Below are 16,490 nucleotides of genomic sequence, written 5' to 3'. Positions count from 1 at the left end.
GGAGCACCAGTACTGTATTATATCATGTTTGGTTCTTTACTATGGCATAATGCCATACGTGCTAGAAGATGAAAACGTGCACTTGAAATGCAGTGAACAGTTGAAACTAGCGAGTACTGCGGAATTAAACATTTTGTTTCAAGTACATTGACTGCTTCTGAGGAAAATGTTAATAAAAGTAAAATTTCTTTAACAGACAAAAATAACTTCTTTCTTCTGCAAGGCAATTAAGCTTGACTGTCAGAAAGGTGGAAATAAAATAAAATCTGAAACTAATAACATATTTTAGCCTTCCGTAATTATGTGAATGTATTTTAATTCACTTGATAGCTCCCGGCCACAGATATCAGTTTTGTTTTCATTTGACGCGAGAGTTAACGAAGGGGAAACAGTCAAATTGCTAAATGTAAACACGGGTCACATGGAGACTATATGGAATTGTATGTTAACCGGGGTTCTAGAAACAATGGAGAGGCTCCATTCCCGCCGCAGATGCAGTGGTCCACAACCCCATGACAAATACCGCAGTCTACTTCACCCCTCTGCCGCCCTCACCGAACCCAGGCTTTTTGTGCGGTTTGGCCCCCGGTGGACCTCACCAGGGAACGTCTCACACCAGCCGAGGGTAACCTGTATGTTTGCGTGGTTGACTAATAGTGGTGTACGCATACGTGGAGAACTTGTTTGCGCAGCAATCGCCGACATAGTGTAGCTGAGGCGGAATTAGGGAAACCAGTCCGCATTCGCCGAGACAGATGGAAAACCGCCTAAAAACCATCCACAGACTGATCGGCACACCGGATCTCGAGACAAGTCCACCGGGCGGATTTGTGCCGGGGACCAGGCGCTCCTTCCCACCTGCAAAGCCGTGCGTTAGACCACACGGCTAACCGGGCAGGGGTGGAGACTATAACTCAGACTGCTCTGCTCATCAGCCCCGGACCTACAATATCTGCTAACCGGGTGAATACTAAAAAAAATCAAAAATATGTTCATCTTGTAGCGCACATCTTTCTGAAAAGTCTTAAACATAAAACATATGTGTTCAAGGAAATGTAAGGCATGTTATTTGGTCTTAAGTGTGCCAAACTGCTGTGCCACACCTCTTCATACAGCATTCTCCCATTGCATATCACTGTATTTCGCTCTGTGGAATTGAAACGTGTATCTTTTGTAATGAATGCCATCAAACTATATTCAGGACAGTGGAAATTTAAATGTCCTGTGGTGCCTCTCCCGCTCCCAGTCGGCCGGTTTGACAGCCAGGACCTTTAAAAAAAAAAAAAAAAAAATCTCGCAATTAATAGCGGATGGGATTATTTGAAATCGGGAGAACAAGAACTCTATAGAAAATTTGCACTCTTTGTTGCCCATTAGCAAATAACTTGCTGTTTTGTGTGACATAAAATTAAATATAGAATAGATAAAACCAAGAAAGACAAGAGACAAGCAAGAGAGTACACATTTCTTCAATCCTTAGCTGCTAGCATTCTTTTGCTCTCTAATCTTGCTACAAATTTACATGGTGTGCTTTACTTTCTGCGAAAGAATCTATTACCTCATCAAAGCTCGTCAAACGTTTTGCTAGGTGAAAAATCGAAATTACATTATCTAATACTAAAAAAGCTGTTAATACAAGTAATACCCAAGACTGGTGTGGTTTCTCGATCTGATTATGTCTATTTTGTCACTGTCTCTTGACAAAACAAAATAAGCCTTTCTAATAATGCAGCAATTTTGTAATACACACCAAATACACGAGACTGTTTTGGCACAAATGGTCATTTGTTATAACACGACAGAATATAATTCACGAAGCACCAATATAAAATGCCTATTAATAGGCCTACTACAAGAAAAAAGCTTTATGTCAGGAAATAATTACACATTTCATTCATACGCACCAGTTTTTCTAGCATGAGATCGAAAAGTTGTATTACGAAATTTTTATGTAAATTTGGAATCGTCTTATTCTTCCATAATTTGCATGATGCCTCCGTCTCCTTCCTTGTTATAACAAACAATCTTGTCATCGCCAATTCTGTAGCTATTCCTGCCATTGTCAAAATTTGTTCGCCGATTAACTTCACTAACCCTGCCAGAATGACATGTTCAGTTATCCCGCGATTTTTCTCCGGTTAGGCGTTGTTACATGTTCGTACAACACGTTTTCCGTGTTACTTCCAGAATAGAACTTAAGTGGCTACTAGCCGGGGACTGTACAACTGGTCCTTACTAGTGTAGCGATCTGGCCAAAAATTTTCTGTCAAAATTTCATTTTCGTGGATATCACCTGTTAGTCGTTTATTCCCATTCTGGTAGTCTGAATCTATGGATTTCGCTAGTAATTATAACATGCTGATCATTCGCAAACCCAATCAACCGCGTAGTCAGACAGCGACTGGCATTCATCAGTTCGGCTTTACTCCGCTGAGCTCGTATAGGCCCGTCCCCTTTTGACTGCGGAAAGTTTATTTCTAGATGCGACGAGAATTCTCCTGACAGACACATCACGTACACTATGCACGCATTCAAAACTCAACTTATGATTCATTCAGAAATCAACTTAAAATGTGTTCAAAAACCAAAAGGGTGCGTTTCAAAATCATATGAATAATAGATAGACCGTGCGCTGGATGCTAGGCGCTTTGTGAAACAAGTTTTTCTTCATCTAGCTGCTTGCTGCGACTGTTTGCACAGCCAACAGCCACATTCCTGTAGCCAGAGGCGGGAGAATTTACTACTCGGAGAATTTACTACTCAAACGCGACTAAACTGCGCATGAGCCAGCTCGTAACTGTTAAAACGAATCTAATGTAAACAGTTGTGACTTCACGCTCACCGGAGGCAATTTGTTGTTATGAAGCATTGCATAGTCTTCCTAAAGCCTTTGACGCATTTTGCTGTTGGCAGATGCTTGCACGAGCACTGTGTACCGTTGTTGTATATGGCGCATTTCCTTTGCAATTTATTTTCGTTTTTTTTTCTCTCGTTTATGTTTTATTGTTGAAGTATTATTCTGCAGTAGTGGGATAAAGTAATATCTTTTGTTGGAGTATCAGTTCTTATCAGTCAAAATTACAAAAATTTAACGGAAAACTAAAACAATGAAAAATTCCGGGAATTCAAAAAAATTTCTGGGTTTTCTCCCGAATGAAAAAATTCCCAGGTTTTTCCCGGATCCAACAGTTGTCCCGGGTCGTATAAACCCTGTAAATTAAATTATTGAGCCTATCAGACTGCAGTATATGGTAGCAATTATGTTAACCAAGTTTGATTCCATTGGAACAGTTGTGTGCACAGTGCCTGCAGAACATTCCACAACGGAATATATACATAGCCAGAGTCCAACTAGAACCTGGCTGTGTACGTGTTAAAATTGTATAGCAACAATGTTGTCAAAAACTTGATGAGTCTCATGACTAGGTTTAAACTCTGAGGATAACTATTCAATAATTAAAATCAAGATCTGCAATAAAATATGGATTAGATTTGTAACGAATTGCCAAACCCCTTTCCCTTCTCTGAAGCATTTATGTTGTTTATTTCTGCATATTTTTTGTGACCGAACAGCAGCTTATTTGGGCACCTATATCTTTTTACTGCTATTGCTTGTCACTGAAGAAGAAGGAGATTAGTGTTTAACATCCTGTCAACAACGAGGTCATTAGAGATGGAGCGCAAGCTTGGGTTAGGGAAGGATGGGGAAGGAAATTGGCCGTGCCCTTTCAAAGGAACCATCCCGGATTTGCCTGAAATGATTTAGGGAAATCACGGAATATCTAAATCAGGATGGCCGGAGATGGGACTGAACCGTCGTCCTCCCGAATGCGAGTCCAGTGTGCTAACCAATGAAGAACAACATGAAGACGTTTAATGAAGACATCTTTACATCTCACTAGTGAAATGGTAGTTAAAAGAAGTAATTACTAAATATACTTGCAAATTTGTGAAACATCATTTTGATTCTCAGTTTAATAATGAGTGAGCGACCACAAACCACTATTTTTGTCACAGACTGTCATTTACTTTCTTTATGTGTTTGAAAGACATTTTAATCCTTTGCACATTTGAGTGTGCAGCTTTTTAATTTGTTTTGTCAGTATCCACAAAGGTTTCAATGTGCTACGTGATACTATATGATGTATCTTGACTAATTATCTATCAATCACACAGTACATTCACAACGGAGAAAACATTCATTCAATCTGTTTGAATTTCATCTCACTATAGTATTAATTTGAATGTACTGGAATGCTGAATACTGATAACAGTTACTTCAAACAGGGCAAATAAGCTGATACTGTCCCACCTCTAGGAATGATTGTGTATATTATTCACTCTGAGACTTTTTTTTACATGAATGGTGCACCGCCTATGCATGTCCATGGGTGTGCAGGAATATGTACTGTTGCATAACTTAGAAACTTATCTAAATAATGTACACCAGCTACTCTTTTCTGCAGAATCGTGCTGAACATCTGATAGATCTGAGTCAATTCTTCCCTTAAAAGACAATGCATTCCCCCCTCCTCCCAGTCCTTCCTCCCTCACACATTATCTGGCAGTTCCTGATTTCAGCTAATGATACAATAACTTTACTCATAGTTTAGTCTCAAGAGGTCTTCACTGGATATCTGCCAACTTTCAGTTTTTATCACAGCTGGAAACAAGTAATTTGTTAGCACTATCTAACATTTAGAAAAATCTTGACAAACGATCATATTAGGAAAAAGCTTTGACAATACCTGATCTTTTTCCTTTAGGCGTTGTGGACCGAAACGTACCAAACCAACAAAACAAAGACGCTGCATTACTTCATGTATGCTGAATATATACTTCCTTTTTGAAAATAAGCAACATCTCATATTTTCTGGCAAGTGTTTGACTAAATAGTGCCGACGAACAGAATGTGTCAAATAATTTTCCATGTCAGGAACTATGTACGAAACATTGAAAACCTTAACAAAAATAGAGAGAGGAAGTCGTAGCAATATGTCACACATTAGAGCCCAGCCTTTTGGCCAACCTGTAAAATAAGGACAGAACCAAACAATGCGAATAGCTCACACACAAAAAATCACTGATAGTATTTAGTATGCACTATCAGACATGACAACTACATCAAAAAAACTTACCTGTATGCTGGGGCAATGGAGGAATAAACATTTTCCAACAAGGCTTGGGAACAAAAATTTTTGGCATATTTGACTCCTCTTCTTCAGTGATAACGGTGCCTTGCTCTTTGAGATCGCTAATTGCTGTCACTTGATCTAAATCAAGATCACCTTCATAACCAGCAACAAGATAAAATAAAAACTGGTGCAAAGTTTTCATTCTAATGAACTTTGGACTGAAGCCATACTTCTTTCCAATCCTCTGAAAATGATCATGAGCACATATTTAAAAGTTATGCTTTTTCAGTTCCAAAGACAAATACATATTGCAGTAATTTCAAAGAGGATGAAGATACAGTATTGAGAAATGAGGTGAAATTCTTCTGTCTATTGCTGTATTACATTAACTACAACATTTTAAAAGAGCTTCAGCACTGCTGATGTTTCCACCAAGGTATATGTCACGCAGACAATGATATTATTAACTGCTCTGCTGAAAAAAGTAATGAGCCACATATAGCACAGGCTGCACATTTTGCAATTTGTAATACATTGTGTTACCATCAGAAGCAAGGAGAATTAAGGTTTAATGTCCAGTCAATTGATGAGAGTATTAGATCAGAGCACAAGCTCACGACGAGGAAAGGATAGAATAGGAAACTGGCAATGTCCTTCTCAAAGGAATGGTCAATTTTGGGAAACAGGAACAAACTAAATCTAGATGATTTGACAAGGATGTGAACTTCTTTCCTCCAGAATGCAGCAGTTGTACTTCAGCTGCTGTGTCTCCTTGCTTGGTATTACTACAGAATAAGGAGTTTTAGTAAGTTTAATAGTCTAAATTTGTTTTTACTTTACTAATCAATGAAAGACACAATTACCACATATACAGTATAGAATCTACTTGGAACTCCATATAACACTTTTTTAACAACACCATTTACTGTAAACTGAAATTACAGACGAGGCTGAAATGACAGTTTTGATTTTGGATGCAACCATGTTTGTGAAGATGTTAACATTTGAAACAGCCATAAAACATGTATTAATTTGATAAAAATGTGCTGTAACGGAGGAAAGGAAGAAGTAAAACATACTTTAATGGTTCATAAATGCATAGGTCATTAGATGCGGATAAGAATTGTCAAGTTGGACAAGGTAGGAGAGGAAGCTGGTAAAGTTCTTTTTGAAGTTGGTTTAAGGGCAAACTAAATCTAGATTTCCAGATGCACTTTAAGAAATGCATATTAACTTTGTTGTATTGATTTTTACTTCCCGGCTGGGTCGGAGATTTTCTCTGCTCAGGGGCTGAGTGTTGTGTTGCCTTCATCATAACATCACCCCCATCGAAATGCAAATCGCCAAAGTGGTTTCAACTCAAAAGACTTGCACGGCGACTGGTCTACCCAACGAGAGTCCCTAACCACACGACATTTTGTTTCATGTATCATGACAGTTAAAGCTCCATATGGCTCATGTTATGTAATTACAGACACAATTCAATTATGGTTGTCCTACAATAACACTTTACTTCTCAGGTATACGAGAAGTAATGTTCACATGAAAACAGTATTTACTTTCTAACATAATTCCTAGTAACGAGATGAAATTACTGTGTGCCCTGGCATTCTGCATTTATCTGACTTATATGATGGTCACTTCCAGAAATACATCTAGGCATGTTTCCCCAATGAATATTCACATTGTGCTGCCTACTCTCTTTTGATAACGTGGGATTTAGCTGTTACACATGTTAAGAGCACTGGTGTAATTATAAAGTTGCTGGCATATTTATGTATGAATGTTTTTCATTATTCCAAGATTTTTGGAAATATTTCTGTACTGGTGATTTATTCAGGCATTTCATGTTTGTCAATCATATACTAAACTACACTTTTAGTTTGTCTGTCACTTTATTTAGGATGTAATACTCCTCCAACATACACATGTACAGATTTATGTGGCATGTGATTTTTTGCACTTTTTATTTCTCATCAACAATTTTTTTCATGTGGCTCTGTAAGATTTCTTAGTTCACTGATTTTAGACATTGCACTGTACACAAGAAAAACAATTTTGTTTTCATAGCAAACTGAAGTACTTTGTTCTTATGTGTAATATTGTAATCTTCGAATTCTACTTCATTTTTGTACTCAATACCATGAGATATTTCACATGTACAGGGGTAATTCCTCGTACTAATATGTGCTTACATTAGCTTGACATTACTGATGTTATTTTGACATCCTTGTAACAAGAAGGTGTGCATTTGTGAATACACTGTATTATTATTGTTATTATCATTGTTTTGAAAAGTTATATTATATGTTGGATTTTTCATAATGATTAATTGTAAATCATATTCATTTCCTGGACTGTAACGTCTTTGATATGTACACTCTTTGCTGTGGCACCATAAGTATCCTTGTCGTGCAGTCTCTGGATCTCAGTTGACTGGGTCACAATATTTTACTGGTAGCTGTTACTGTGAGTCATAATATGCCCTGCAGTATGCCATTCGTCTGTGGCATGATCGGGTGAGGTGGCACAGTGGTTAGCACAATGGACTTGCATGTGGAAGGACGCCAGTTCAAATCTGCGTCCGGTTGTCCTCATTTAGGTTTTCCCCGCTTTCCCTAAATTGCTTCGGCCAAATGCCGAGATGGTTCCTTTGACAGGGCATGGCCAATTCCCTCCCCCATCCATCCCTAATATGAGATTCTGCTCGTTTCTAGTAACCTCGTTGTCAGCAGGACATTAAACAATAATCTATTCCTCCTCCTGTAGCATGTTGCATGAAATGTAAAAGTTTTTTTTTTTTTTAAGTGTTTCTTTTCGATTATCTTCATGTATGATGTATCAGTACTTAACGACTATAGATTGTGTATTTTTCATCACATGTAAAGTTTGTTTCAGTCTATTTGGTATAATTTTTGGATGATGGTTGGAAACCAAAATTGGTCAGAATAAATGTGTAAAATTCAATACAGCAAAGTTAACATGCATTTCTTAAAATATATTCATGCTGTAGATTGTCACCTAAAAATGTTTCCAAATATGGATTTGAGCTCCATGCTAGCAGACCATGAAACCAATGCTTTTCATATGTACCCACTAACTCAGTGAAACATGTATAAAATGTGGACTGTGTATTAGTTTTATTCATATAGAATCTTACAGTGAGCATGCAGCAGACTCTTCAACAGAAATCACCCATTATAGCCTAGTGGCAATCCCTGAGCAAGTGATTTGCATGAAGAAATTACTTTTTGCTTTGGCTGCACACTCCTACAGAATACAATAATTACTCCTACCAAAGATGGTTATTTAGACACTTGTAAAAATTTGAAAAACCATGAAAGTTTTGTGTGTCAAAGCATATTAATTATAAAGGTAACAGAGAGAATTAATTACAAAAGCCGAATAATATGCGCTATAAAGTGATGTAACTGTATACAGGGTAATTAGCAGTACATAAGAAGTGTGACATACAAGGTTTACATATCAAGTGCATGTATTCAGAAGATGTTAAATCTGTATAACTGAATTGTAGATGCAACTTCTGGCTTGCTCGGAACATCCAATGCTCATCTTCTATAACTATGTAATTTTTTCATATCATGCATTTATAGCAAACACACATTTGTCTCTTTCCAGAACTGAAATACAACCATCTCTTTGCTTGGTCACAGCATGACACACAATTCCTCTTACACACTACCTCATTTCACAATGTAAGCATACAAGCATGAGGAGGAACAGGAAAAGAAACAAATCAACCAGAGGATAAAGTGGAAGGCATAATTGTAAATGGAATGCCATATATGATATCTAGTCAAGTGAATATATGGTAAACAGACAAAGGAAGTTCATTACCAAATTCGAAGAGACAAGTAAAGACTGGTGTTGGCCTAATAGAAGAAATACGTAAGTATGGAAGATTAAAGTTTAATTTCCCATTGACATCAATGACATTAAAGACGGAGCACATGCTCGGACTGTTTCAAGGAGGGGGAAGGATATCAGCCGTGCTTTTTCAAAGGATCCATCCTGGCATTCTTCTGGAGAAATTTAATGAAATCATGGAAAACCTTCATTTGGATGGAAAACCTAAATTTGGACCTTCTTCATCTGCAGTAATTTTTCTACTTTTAAGGTAATTTACTTCACTACTTTCCTCTTTCTTATATAGATTCAACTGAGTTTATAATGTTAAACAATAATCCTCACACTTCCACAACTCAGAAAAGCATAACTCTCAGCAGGAGCATTTAAGGGCAGATTCTTTTTTGTAGGTGACACTACATCCTTCTGGTTCAGATGAGTCATGTTATTCCGTGCCATTCCATTGTCCTTCTGTCTGGAAATCTCATCCTGGAAGTCATGCTAATCACATTCTCATCCAGGACGTTATGTTGACTTTGCATTCTGGATGTATGTCAGTTTGTTCTCTAGTTAGCTTTTGGATTTTTAGTCTGATTCCTGTATCCATCCTAACGTCAATTGCCATTCTGTGACACCCTCAGTTTCCAATCTGTTTTTAGTCCAACATTCAAGTCAACGAACATTCGACTGTCTTTCCATGACCTGCGCCACGCATCAAATATAACTTGGACGCCACCTCTGCAGGCCAATTTCTGTGGGCAAAAGATGCAGGATGCTCACTGGGAGACAGTGAATGACCACTACAACCAGGACAACAGAGCAGTGCAGACTGCTGTGCGGTGGTTTACCTAGAGAACAGTTATGTAGGATGCTGTGCACGCACAGAGCATGGGTTTAGCTGCTCTTACATGGCTAATTACTGAGCCATGACAATGCCCAATCAAATTAGCCTTCAGAAATTTGTATTTGTAGTTTATATGTTGCATGCATATAATTAATCATAATTTTTGTTACATCCTATCCCTGCTTTTAATATGTTTGGGGCTGTTTAATTTCTTTTGCATACTCCATCGTTTTTACTGCGACTTGTATGCTTTTCCAGCTATCAACTGAGCTGTGCCTGTTAAGGGTGGATTTGTACCTTGATTAGTATCCTTGTGTTGTCAGCAAACATTAAAGTTTTGAAACTGTCCTTTAGTCATTGCAAAATCACATAAGTAGGTTAAGAATTAGAGTGATCCCAACGCCGATTCTTGTGGCACTTCATGTGTTACACTCCCTCATTCTGAGGTTAGTTTCATGCTGTGATATAGTCTGTTAATGATACCTTCTGCTTTCTGCTAGTAAGTTAGGACTCCATCCAGGCACGAGGGGTGGCATTAACATCGTAACACTTTACTCTCTCACATAAAATTTTGTGATCCACACAATCAAAGGCTTTTGCAAGGCCACAACTTATAAGGAGGTGCTGAAAAGCAATTTCTCTTAATATTTTATGTGAAAACTGTTTAAGTTTTTTTAAATAAAATGAACTCTATTAACATTCTACGTATTTATTCTTCACTAGCTGATAAACCCGGTATTACCTTGGGATTTATTTATAGTTGTGCCCAAGACTTCATATGTGTGGAATTGGAATTTATTTTTGACTTATAAAGCTTCCTTGTGGACAGCGTTTGTAGTAATATATTGGGGACATGAACAAAGAGCTTGTTTGCTTGACTAACATAGCAGAGAGCTAAATAGAGCTGGCCATGCGAAAAGCAACTAAAGCAACTGACAATAAGATCCATGCCCACAACACCCAACATCTGGCTTTGTGCTTTGTTTATGGTCATGGTATAACATAAGTTTACCAGGAATTAAACATGTTTAAAGTGAAATAGTAGACTGTTAGAAATATGGTATTAATGGTACTAACTCTCTCCTTTTAAAATTTCGGTTTGTATGAAGTTATGTTGGAGAGAAGTAGTTTTAAGCCTTAATGAGTGAATGGTCCTGAGGAGCGAGAAAATGCATGATGTTCTTGAGCAGAGTTGCATCACAGCTCATTTTTGGAAAGTTTTCAGAGAGCAAGTGACAGGCAGATGTTACTGAGCCGTAGCAAGTTTCATCTTACAATTTTCACTGGATTCTTGAGACCACATAGTCCTCAGTCTTTTACTCATATGAGTCAATCCACAAAGACTTGACCACTTTCTACAAATTTTTATTTGTAAGCAAAAAGAAATTAAAATGTAATGAGAAAGCATTCAGATCACAAAGCAAATCTGATAAATTTGTTTTGGCTTGCAAAGAATATAAACAGAACCTATTGAAAGAAGCAGAGCAACATCATTGAGTATTTCATATTCAAAGAGATATCAGCAAATCCATATATCCTAGCTGAGTAAATTTTAATTAAGTTTGAATTCTGTCACTGTCGTAAATTTCCAAAAATACACCTGTTGCTGAGTAAAAAAAAACCAACAGTTTCTGCTACTGATTCTTTTGTGTACTACAAAACTAACAGCATCATCTGTCTGTTCTTGGTGTACAATGCCATGATGATTAAACATTAGAACTAATAAGTGAGCAGACAGTTTTAGATAAAACTTTAAATTACAATATCTTTCTTTTTGAATTAAGATTTTCATTAAATAAGGCCTATATGTTGCACCGAGCTACACTCACGTTACCTGTGAAAACCCCATCAGAATTCTTCTAGTAGTTTTGGAGATTCGTGCATTCAGACAAACATGATGGTTTTACAATTTTGTTATTAGCATATGTGTTTACATATTTATTTCTCAACATAGTCACCTCGGTGATGAACACATGTCTCCAGTGGGAGACCAGTTTGTTGAGACAATCACTGCAGAATGTTTCAGTTTTTTGACGGAGTCATAACCTCACCTCTGCATCCACCACTTCATCACTACCAAAGTAAAGTCCTCTGGTGTTCTTAATTTTTGGGAATACTTCAAACTCTGTCACATACAGTGAGTTTAGCACCACAATTCCTTCATTATGAGCACAAACAACCCAATGTCACACATTGCCAACATCAATAAAATTATCACCGAACACAGTTTTCATCTGTTCATGATTTCAACTGAACGCATCTATTTTGCAGTTAAAAATTCAATTACATTATGCTGGTTTTCATGCACCAACACAGTTACATTACACACTGCCCTGTTACACACTATAATTTCAAGCCCTCTAGTGGCAGAGGGTTGCAACATGCATCAGCAAAATGGGAAAAGTCGATGAAGTAATATGCATAATTTGGAATACCTTAATCAATATTTAGAACAGAATAAAAATTCAGAGTCATGCTTTTTCAGCATGCCATCATATACAAACAGGAAAATTTTCTTGTTTAGCTCTGCTAGCACTTCATTTATGAGGTACTGTATTGCTCTGGCAGTGGAAAATCCTTTATAAAAGCCAAAATATGAGGCAGTTAACAAGTTCTAATCAGTCAAATGATTCAATATTCTACCATGTGTCACATTCTCAAACACGTTTAAAAAGACTAGATGGAGTGAAGCATGTCTGTAATTAGAGGTAGGGCATTTATTTCCAGTTTTGTTGGTCATGGCATAACATAAGTTTACCACGAAATAAACATGTTTAAATGCACCTTATCTAAGCACATCAGGAAATATGCCCTGAGTCTTTGATTGACTATAAGATAGTTTAAGTGTAATCCAATCAAAATTTTAATATTCTGATAGAAACCACAGAAAAGTAGAATTACTACTTTTTACTGACTTGATCCATTTTGTAATCTTCTTAGGTGTATACCCTTTTATAATCATCGTACAAAATTTGTTTGCATATTTGCTATTTTTCTGTCAAATGCACTCAGCATACTGATAAAAAAAGGGGAAGAAGGCACCATCCTGTCACTGTGACTTCCATAATATTTATCTGCTTAAGAGGCTAAGTCCATCCATAGCAGAGGCATCATCCTATCATACGATAACTTGAAATGCACAACATTAAGTTGGAAATCACATGACCACAAGTTCTGCTATAACAGTTAAACTCATAGAAATACATAAGGGTAATAATCAGTGGATCTCTCTCATTTATGCAAGACTGTGCACAAGAGACAAACCACAGTTAGTCAAATTACTCCCCTATTTAAAGACTTCTTTTCCCCCAACTCACCTGGATGCCAGGAACAGAGAATGCAAGCTCCTTACAGCACAGATTGTTGCTTGACTATTGCCCAATACATACAATCAACTAATGGGGAGTGAAGCGTTTCAGATGAGGAGTAAGGTAAGTGAGCAACAAGAAACATCTTTTCCATGCAATGTTGGAACTGGATGCACTTTCATCGTCATCAGCATTATGGATTAGGCCTGTGGACCTATTCATTCTACAAAGGAAATTTTTCTCCCAGCTGTTGAGATATCCTCCTACATTCCACAGTGTCATCCATCCGATTTTCTTACGGGAGTCAAAGGTAAAGCCTGTGGTAGGCAATGAATATCTGTTTTTTCTCATTACAAGATAAAGAAAAAAATTATCCAAGAGCAAAACACATAATGCACTTACACTACAGTTATCACATTGCTACATGCAGTATTATTGTTGGTACAGCACAATGAATGGCTGTGGCAAGACACAAAATAATAGCGACTTGAAGGCTTCAACCATTCTCCAGTTCAGAGCATGGAAGACCCATGTGGGTGTGTAAAAAGATCTAGAGATTAAACTAAGGGAAATTTTTAATTTTGATTAGACATTTAACAGGTACCTTATCATAAATCAGCTTTTGCTCCTTGACACCAACATTTATTGAGTTTAACTCATTAACACTCTGATTTACTGTGGTACACTCCTTGCATAAATCCATATTTTCCTTATTGGTTTCCGTTTTGGTTGGAGCTTTGGGACTCTTCTCCTTAGCAGTTATAAGAGATTTTACTCTAGTCTGCTCTATTGCTGACTGTATGACAGAGTGATCTGCAACAAACATTCCAATTTCCAAACAAGTCACATTGTTAAATAAATATATTTCTTCTTATTTTAATTAAAGAGTCAGTTTTCTATGTTTATTACTCCTTTACAATAATGCTAATTCTAGGGAGGGAATGAAATAAAATAACAGAAGGTAGCCAAGCAGCTGTAGCTCGCCGAAGCATGGAAAATAGATAACATAACATTACAATGACAACTGACAACTGAAAAGGGTGAGAGTCACAACACAACACAGACACAAAAGGGCAAAGAGAGGGGGAAAGGAGAGAGAAAGGAAGACGGGGGGGGGGGGGGGGAGGAGGAGGGAAGAACTGGGGTGGAAAATAGCAAGAGAGGAAATGGCAAGGATAACGGTAAAGGAATGAGAAAGCAAATAACAAGGTTTGGGACAGGCGAATTGTCAGAATGGAGGTTGTGCTGGAGTGATAGTTCCATCTGCAAAGTTCGAAACAGCTATGGGACGAGTACTGATGCAGCTGTGGAAGCAAGAATGCAGGAAGATTAGGGTTTAATGTCCTGTTAATGATAAGTCTTTACAAATTGAATACAATCTCAGACAGTATAAGGAATGGGAAGGAAGCTGCCCGTGGGCTTTTTGAAGGAACCATCCCTTAAGCAACCTAAATCTGGATGACTGGATAGGAAATTGAATAACTTCATTCTAAATGACATTCAAGTGTCTTAACCAGTGTGCCACTTTGCTTGGAAGCTGCTACTGTTGATGTCACTGGTGTTGGGTGTGAAACAAACTTGTGGTTAGCCAGTTAGGTATAGTTGATGTACTCATAACAGTAAGCAGGTGAGACTCCCCCCCACCGCCACCACCATCAAATTCCAGAAGCAGCAAGCAGCCCCTACATGCTGTGCTGTTTCATGAAGCTATACCAGCCCTACTGCAGTGTGCCTTTTAAATCAGTGACGATGAAATGCTCTGACATGCTCAGGAGTGTTTATTTCTCACTAAAGGTAATAACAATACGCAGAATACGGGCATTAGGAATTAATACAGTCAACACAAGAACAGCACAATGACAGAATCTAAGTAAATCACTGCATGCAGTACTCAAGAATGGGTTGCATTAGCATTCTATACATGGTCTCCTTTATAGATGAGCTACACTTTCATAGAATTCTCCCAATAACTCTACTACTGACCTTACATGCTCATTCCATTTCATATCACTTTTCAACATTATGCCTAGGTATCAAAATATTATGGGATTGTTTTTCCTAGTCATCTGTATTAACTTCCATTTTTCTACAATTACAGCAAGCAGCCATTCATCACACCAAATATATATTCTGTCTTAAGTCATCCTGTATCCTTCTACAGTCACTCAATGGCAACACTTTAATGTATGACACAGCATCATCAGCAATCAAAGGTTGCTGTCCATCCTAAAAGTCGGATCATTTATATACAAGGAGAACAAGAGTAGTCCCCTCCTGATGACAATCTTGTCTCTGATGAAGACTCCCTCCAGGACAATGTACTCTGTACTACTACTTAAGAAGTCTTTGAGCCATTCACATATCTGGGAAGCTACTCCATATTTTTAGACCTTTGTTACAAGTCTGCAGTGGAGCACTTTGTCTAACACGTTCTGGAAATATAGGAATATGGTATTTGCCTATTACTTTACAGCCACGGCTTGCAGGATATTGTGTGAGAAAACAGCGAGGTGAGTTTCGCATGAGAAATACTTTATAATTCTGTGCTGATTTGTGGAAAGAAGCTTTCCGATCCCAAGGAACTGTATTATATTCAGACTCAGAATGTGTTCAAGAATTCTGCAGCAAGCCAATGTTAATGAAACTGGTCCATAATTTTGAAGGTCTATTCTTTTACCCTTCTGTTAGACAGGAGCCATCTACACTTTTTTACAGTCACTTGGGACTTTGCGCTGGGTCAGGGATTTGTGATAAATATAAGCTAAGTAAGAGGCCAACACCAAAGAGTATTCTCTGCAAAACCTAATTAGGATTCCATCTGGACCTGGCAGCTTGTTTCTTTTCAACTCTTTCTATTTCTATGTCTTTTGTACGGGAGTCTGTATAATTGTAAAATGATGGTATGTCCGTACAATTCTCCTGTACGGAAGATTTCTTTAAATGCAAAGTTTAAGACTTCATCTTTCCTTTTGCTGTCTTCTAAGTTTAAACCTTAGCTCTCCTTTTGCTATCTCCTATTACCACACCAGACTTGTTGACGACTGACTAGACATAAGCCATTGACCTGCTTAATGATCTTACATATGACCACTATTTTCTCAGGTTCTCAGCAAGATATTTCACACATGTATGATGGTAGAAGTAGTTGTATGCTTTGTGCATAAATTTTTTTATGGATGCATGAATTTCTACTAACTTTTGCCTGTTGACATTTTTGCATTCTTTTTTTGAACTGGGAGTCCAACAATCTTCACTTCCTCAGCATTTTTCAAATTTTGTTATTAAACCATGGTGGATGATTTCTATCCTTAACCCACTTTCTCCACACTTACATCA

At 37.6% G+C, this 16,490-nt stretch overlaps 1 protein-coding gene across 1 annotated transcript in view; it reads right to left on the bottom strand.

The window, feature by feature from the left end:
- LOC124775806 (general transcription factor 3C polypeptide 1) overlaps positions 1 to 16,490 on the bottom strand; it is a 354,943-nt gene that overhangs the window by 198,393 nt on the left and 140,060 nt on the right. Inside the window, 3 exon segments of the mRNA XM_047250637.1 lie at positions 4,749 to 5,029; positions 5,139 to 5,379; positions 13,759 to 13,967. Coding sequence (XP_047106593.1) covers positions 4,749 to 5,029; positions 5,139 to 5,379; positions 13,759 to 13,967 — 731 coding nt within the window.

Source organism: Schistocerca piceifrons, chromosome 2 (assembly GCF_021461385.2).
Source record: "Schistocerca piceifrons isolate TAMUIC-IGC-003096 chromosome 2, iqSchPice1.1, whole genome shotgun sequence".
NCBI lineage: Eukaryota > Metazoa > Arthropoda > Insecta > Orthoptera > Acrididae > Schistocerca > Schistocerca piceifrons.
The sequence above is the reverse complement of the archived record's forward strand: the minus strand, read 5'-3'. Positions and strand labels throughout refer to the sequence as shown.